At 26.7% G+C, this 7501-nt stretch overlaps 1 protein-coding gene across 1 annotated transcript in view; it reads right to left on the bottom strand.

The window, feature by feature from the left end:
* The window catches only part of LOC119675890 (odorant receptor 83a), a 3920-nt gene extending 1049 nt beyond the window's left edge, over positions 1 to 2871 (bottom strand). The window contains exons 1-5 of the mRNA XM_038087107.1: positions 2445 to 2871; positions 2171 to 2334; positions 723 to 922; positions 361 to 643; positions 27 to 296 (exon numbers count right to left, since the gene is read on the bottom strand). Coding sequence (XP_037943035.1) covers positions 27 to 296; positions 361 to 643; positions 723 to 922; positions 2171 to 2334; positions 2445 to 2871 — 1344 coding nt within the window. The remainder of the gene's footprint in view (positions 1 to 26; positions 297 to 360; positions 644 to 722; positions 923 to 2170; positions 2335 to 2444) is intronic.
* Between the last annotated feature and the right edge of the window lie 4630 nt (positions 2872 to 7501).

The following is a 7501-nucleotide window of genomic DNA, read 5'->3' as shown; positions in this document are numbered from 1 at the left end:
ATTATATAAATTATATGTTTACTTACTCCACGGAAACGATCTACATTCAGTACATAAATTTTTCCGGCTGTCAATTTGAATGTCCTTTGTGAATTTAATAAAAAGAGTAAAAAATCCATTTTCATCTCTCTCAAATGTAAGTACCAAGGACTTCTCAATAGAGCTTCTCCACAACGTTGACTATTTAAATAAATAATTTCTCCAAAATAGCAAATTATTAACATTTCCCAGGCTACCAATAATAAATATTGACCCAAAGAAACTATTTTCATAAAACTGGAGTTTGCAGTAGTTGACTATTATACGTATAATATAGATATAATAAAATAATATTTCTTTTTATAGGAATTTAAAGCTCACCTTCACCGAAACAAATGCTACTAAGCACATTAAAAATATAACCTCTCCGGTTTTCAAAAACCAAATTGGATTATAGAAATATTCCATTTTTTGTAAGGCCTTTATGATATATCGATGATGTTGTACGCAAGATTTAAATGCTGCTCTGAATGCAGAATAAAAATTTTCAGCTGTACCCGTAGTTGTAAAAGTTGTGTTCAGAATTTCATTATTTTGAAGTTCTACAGAACAGTAATACTGACTGGGTTCCTTATCGGCGATTACTTGGCTTTCACTTAGTTTTCTAATTTATAAATAAGAATATTAATAGCTATATCAAGTAATTGTTAGGAATTTATTCGAATTTATTAAAAAAAATATACTTTAATTCTGATCGACTTGCTCCTAAATTGATATAAGCTGTCGCCATTACATTTTTAAGACTGCAATAGAGTATATCATATTGACCAGATATGAGTATAGCTAAAACCATATGAAATCCACTCGAAGCTGAAAATGCCGCAGCGACTTGCAATTGCCCAATGGCTTGGAAAAAGTACATTGTTTCATATATCAAGGGTTCCTATAATAAAAATAAATACATAATAACATCAATAAAAGTTACAAATTAATTTCAAGAAGAAATTTAATTTTTGTTGCTAATCAACTATTTGAATTTTGTAAAAAGTGTGAGAAGGAAGAATTATAACTCTTAGAATTTCTATCTTATAAAGTTTGGAGTTCAGATTTTTGAGTTGCTATGCATATGTGTTAACATTCTGAAATATGTACTGAAACGTTTAAGTATATAATCTCAGATATACGTCTTCTACCCAACATCAGTGGTCTTGAAATTATTTCTTCTATTTAATTATTCGTAAATAATTTTTAAAGAATATAATATACCAAAGGTTGAACTCGTACCCTGCCACATTTGAAGCTCAGAGTCAGTGTTTATTAGCCAACTGATCAAAGTCACACTTGACTTTTATGTTCGTATGTATAGTTTTATAAATTTGATGTGAATGTTCATTAACAAATTTACTTGCTGTGCTATATTATAAATCATAAACCAGCTATAAAATAATTGAATTAATTAATCATATTTATTATTTTTAATTGTTAAATTTTAATACTATTCTTTTGTAGAGACATTATTTTATTTTATGTAAATGTCGTCGATATTTTAAATTTTATTTGGTATCTTTCTTAAGGTGGAGTATTATAAACTTAGTCAAATAAATTACAACGTTTCGGGTACATTTATAAAGGAAATAGCAATTTATGTATAATGAAAAAAATTAAAAATAAAAAACTATAGATTCTTTATTTCTTTAAGATGTCACAAAAATCCTTTAAACAAAAAAAACATTTTGTATAAAATGTAAACCCTAAATAATCAAAAAACATAATAAATACAATTTATCACATTGATATAAATTTATTATGTTACAAGTTTTAGTTATATCATGCTATATAACTAGTCATATGTATCTAGAGAACTGTGTATGGGGAAACATATTTCTGTTTAAAAATCGTCTTATCAGCAAAATTTATAATGATAAAAGTCTACAAATTCTATTAAAATAATAAGTTTATGTAGTTCATTTTTGTATTTATGTTAATTTCTTTAAATAATTTATTGTTATAATGAACGTATATTGAGGCTAATTTAAGAAGGATTTTTGAAAACGTATTTAAAGTTCATGAGAATATTTGTATAATGGTTTGAAGTAATTTAGTGTGTTAGTATATTCAACCCCATAGTTTATTATAAAATCCAGTGATATTTAAATAATCTTACTATAATATATATATATTTTATACTCACTTTATAATCAAAAGGATACCAACAACGCAACGGCAAACTGTGATCTCCATAGGCGATAGGCAAAATTAACCAGAAAATTGTACCAATGAAGCAGCAATAAACATAAATTTTAATCCACTTATTCGACATGGATAGCGATTCATTCATGGTCACATAAGTAAATCCTTATGGGGAAATATTATAGCAGAGACAATTACATGACAACAACACAAAAAAAAAATAACCAACAAACTAAAATAAGGACAATTGTGCGTATGTGACACAATGAGCTTACCATTTGCTGAACAAGTAACATATTTCAAATTGATAAAATCCATGAGATGCTTCAGTTTGGTAGGTTGCATACGTCTAAAGTATAGCTTCATGGCAATGGTCCAGAAATAAATAATTGCTTGTATCAGGCAATTGACCAAAAACTCCAAATCGCCTTCTTGGTAATACAAATACAGCGTAAGCAGATATAAAATCCAAATGTGGATTGTAACAAAATATAAAAACACTTCAAATAGTAACTCCAAAAATATGGCCAAGTAGTATAAATATTTTGGAAAATAGTCTGTCAACCGCAATGGACACATGGCCGCAACAAGCATCGTGTTGCGTATAAATCGAAATAAATCACGTCGAGGATGAAATTTCGCTGCATTTGCCATTTGGTAGGAACTCGGTTGCTCTTGTTGTTGGCTCTTAAATTTACACATTTCTGCAGAATGCTTTCGTCCTTTGATGTGTTTATGTTGATAAATAAAATGAATTTATTAATTCACAGAAGCTTCTGGCTTTTATATGATTACTCCTTGTGCGTGTTGTTATTACTTTTATAGTTTCGGGAATAATTGCAATTGATGTCTTGGTACCTTCTAATTATTTAAATTATTTTATTAATTTATAAATTATTTATTTTAAAAGTTTTCTAATTTATTTTTATTTTGTTCAAAGTTAGTTTATTACTACTGAAAACCTATACTTAAAACTATTTAAATATATTTTAATTTCAAAAGTTTTAAAATATTTTTCGTAATTACTTAGACACACCTTAATCTAACAAGACGTTTAAACAGGAATTTTTCAATAAGGATTTTGGAGTGGGGTTAACTTAAAAGTGTTGACAAGCTGAATATAAAAAATTATATATTTATATTATTAAATAGTTATATTATGTACAAATAAAACATATCGTATATGTATAGTGGAATGTTGCGATTGAGTAAAGCAAATATCCGAAGTGAAAATGAAACTAAATAAAATTTGAAGTCCATATTTAGCACATTTAGCACATAATCCAATAGTTTTGACTTAGTGAATTTAAGCGATGTTATATGAAAACCTTGAAAAAAAAGAATCTCACTGTATTTTTCTTCTTTTTCTTTTCTTATTCAAAACCCCTTTTGCTTTCACAATACATTACATGGTACTCAACAAATATTCACAATTGAATCCGATTATGGCTGTTCGTTTCTTATTTGAAACCGTTATCATTCTATTGTTTCCATAAGTGGTCGATACGTGTGAGGTCAGATCATTTCACACAACTTCTAAACTGATTGTATTCAAAGGTTTGAAACTAAAAACAAAATTGAAGGGTTCAAACAGTTATAAAGAAATAACAGCAAAAATTTGATTAATTTATTAAAATTTGACTGCAATTTGACTATCTACAAGTGCCAGACTTAGAACACGTGCCTATCAAATTAAAAGCGATGACTAATTGTGTTTTTCCATAAATAACCAAGGTTACAAAAACTTTCAATGCTCAAGTTCCAGACTGTATAAGCAGTAATAATCACCGTTTATAATTTGAGAATTATTACCAGAAGGTGATTATAAACTATTATTAAATACATATTAATCCAAAACCATAGCTCTATATACACTTATACTCTATATAAGTGTTATTTTCAAATCTTTTCATCATACCGGTGTTTTCGGGATAATCAATTTTGAATTGGACTAATATCGCCTATTGGTGAAGAAATTCAAATATTTAATTCGTAATCAAATAAAATTTTTGGGTGATTATAATTATCATAAAAGTTTTGGACAGCATATGTTAAGAATTGAAACATGTGTAATTTGAACCTTGGAGTCATATGTTTTTTACAGATTTCTATATTTTTATTTATAGAAAATGTTAAAGTGCACTGACTTTGGGCTTCAAATTTGGCAGGACATGAGTTCGATTTCTGGTACTTGCAGTTACAAAAAATTATTTACGACTAATTAAATACAAAAACTATTTTCAAGACCACTGATGATGGGTATTTGGCAATACTCAAAACAGCTATATTGTCAGCAAAAAATTTAATTAATTAAAATAATATAAAATGAATTTTTGTTGTTGTTATTCACTACTGTTCGAAAAACCTCTTTAGAAAATGTTTCTGCAATATTGTTAAAGAGTTTCACATTTAGGAACAGGAACATGATGAAATTTCGCGAATTGCATTCCTAGTATAGAATTAAGAATTAAGTTAAAGAATTAATTGGAAAGAATTAAATCTTTAAAAGTTCAGATACGATTAATCAATTGATAAATATTTAAATTATTTAGTGTAACGTAGAACAATGTCTACTAGTGTTTGTGCTTGTGACTGTTGAAGAAATATTTCTTAGAGTCTAGTATTCAAATATTTTTATATTTAAAATCCTTTTACGATTATCTTAAATACATTCCAAGAAATTGAAGCTAGAGATCAATTATTGCTTAGTCTGATGAAGTGATAAACAATAATTCAGTCAAGGCGTAGAGAGGGGTTATGAAGAAACATCGCATTTAATAGAGAGTAAAAGTGCTTCAGTCTGCACTGACTCAAGTAGCCTCGACATTAAATAATGAAGCTAGAGTGTGGCATCATCCTAATCTGATTTACTCCAAAGCAACGTACTTCACTTAGTAGCAGAGTATTTGCATTACATACTTAACAATATTCACTTAACAGTTTAAAAAGTAATTTTTTTACATTTTGTAATTTCAATTGACTGCATTCATTTGAGATACATTTGCATTTTACCATTATTCATGATTTATTTTCACTGTTAGTCACGTACGTATATGTATAACGTTATTTTTCGTTATATGCACAGTTATTAGTTTTAAATAAATCAGTAAAATCGGTAAAATCAGTAAAATTTTGTAGCGAATTCAAATCCATTTTATTCAAATTTTGCGTATTGAACTTGAACTACAAAATTTATCCATGAATTTATACATTTTTATAAGCTTGTTTATTCAAGGGATTTGCCCGAAGCTTATTAGTGAATGACTGGCTGACTTAATTTGAGATTTAATTAATTATTCAACTAATAAATACTAATACATTGTGTTTTTGTTTTGTTTTGCTTTTTGTTAAATGAAAGTGTGTTTGTAAACCAGTCCACGTGCGGAAATTTCACACTTCCGCATCCAACATGTTTATGAAATTTTTCGGATATTCGTATTTTAATTCGGAAATAAAATTTTTAGATTAAATTTTAATTATTTTAGTTAATTATTAAATTTTAAAAAAATATTTCACAAGACTTAGATAAATCAATTAGGTTAAATATTGTAGAAATTAACATATCTATGATATTTAAAAGTGATTAGCTACTTTAATATGTCGCATGAGGATTCAATTAAAGAAAGAATATATAATTATTTTATATGTTATAATTTTAATGTTGATTTTTTATACCAATACGAATAAATACTAATAGAAACTGATTTAAAAATTTAAAAATATTTGAAATGTTCTAAAAACTGAGTTAAAGAGTTGTTAGTACTCTTATATTCCATTATATTTCGTTGCGCCTAATAGAATATATACGATGAACTTTAATATCAAAGCGAAATGTGACTTTCTTTATATTATGACTATATGATTCAAGAGATAATAAACCTCATTCATTAAACAAAGAAAAAGAATAAAATAAAAGTAAGAAGTAAAGTAGTAATACACATTTGTAGAATGAAACTAATTAGGTGGGGACAACAATCATTGAAACTCCGAAAATGAGATAAATGGTTAAAGAGACAAATAAAGATCCTGGTAAATATAGAATATGTTAGGGAAGAGTTACACAGAAAAATATAGAAATATGATTTAAAATATATATTATTCATTATAAACTGAATATTATATAACAAAAATAAGAAACTCTACAAAAAAATTGTGGATAGAAGAAAACTGTAAGTTTAGTTGAACGAGAATTAAATTAAAATAAATGAATAAATAAGAAAATGATATGTTAAAGAAGAAAAATTTATAATAAAGAAAAAAAAAAGAATTATGAAATTCAAAATAAAAACCGAAATGAAGTAAGAAAAAAAAATACAAAAATAAAAACAATGACGACATCAACAGATAGTTTTTCCTAATCTTTTCATAGTCTTTTTTCTTTTTTTTCTTCATCTCAATTTCATCGAAGTGACAGTGAAAAAAAAGTAATGTTAAAAAAAAAATAAAATAACTGTTGACATCGTTTGATATATATCTTTTTTCTTTAGTGATTGTTTATATTGTATCTTACAATATTTTATTTCATTCTCCTTCACTCTATTATGCTCCAGAATGCGAATCTGAAAAGAACTATTTTAATGTAATTTTCTCTTACATTTCATATCTATTTTGTGTTTCTCCACTTTTCTTAAACTTCCTGATTTCTTTTCTGCTTTTATATTTAACATAAGCTTTAACTTTTTTATTCTTATTCTCTTTTTCTCTCTTTTTCTTGCTCTATTTTATTATTTTTCAAACTAAGATCACGGTTGCCACTTGAAAATTTTTTTCTGTACCAAAATTGGTTTAAAAAGGTACCATTTCTGTAAATAAAGGTCCAAAATTTTTCTATTGTCTTTTTATAAGAAAATACAATTTATATAAAATGTACAAAAAGTATAAAACAATACAATGTCCACAATAAAGTTGGGTCGCCGAAAATGTACCATTTTTTGAACATGAGTACCAGAGTACCAAACGGAAAAAAAAGTACCAATTTTGGTACTAAAGCACCATAAGTGGCAACCGTGTCTATGATACTCCCCCAATAAAGTAATGCTTGCCTACACTCATTGTAGTTACTTCTTCAATAACATATGATCGTTCCCAATACTTTTAACTCTAGTCAGTTTTGTTTTCGTTTTATTTTTCACTTTATTTTCATCTTCCTTTGATAATATTCCTCTCTCATTTGTACTTTTCTTCAACAAATTTTCATTTATCTATTTTTCTGATTTGCCAACAAAAGAGTTTTTAGCAAAATTAATAAGATTTGAAGGAAATGGTACATAAAAAACTATATAATCATCTTAAATCTAAAGGCCCGTTTATGAAACACTATTTAAGACGCAAC

Source organism: Teleopsis dalmanni, chromosome 2, assembly GCF_002237135.1.
Source record: "Teleopsis dalmanni isolate 2A chromosome 2, ASM223713v2, whole genome shotgun sequence".
Classification (NCBI taxonomy): Eukaryota; Metazoa; Arthropoda; class Insecta; order Diptera; family Diopsidae; genus Teleopsis; species Teleopsis dalmanni.
Note: the sequence above shows the minus strand (reverse complement) of the source record. Positions and strands in the feature narration are given on the sequence as shown.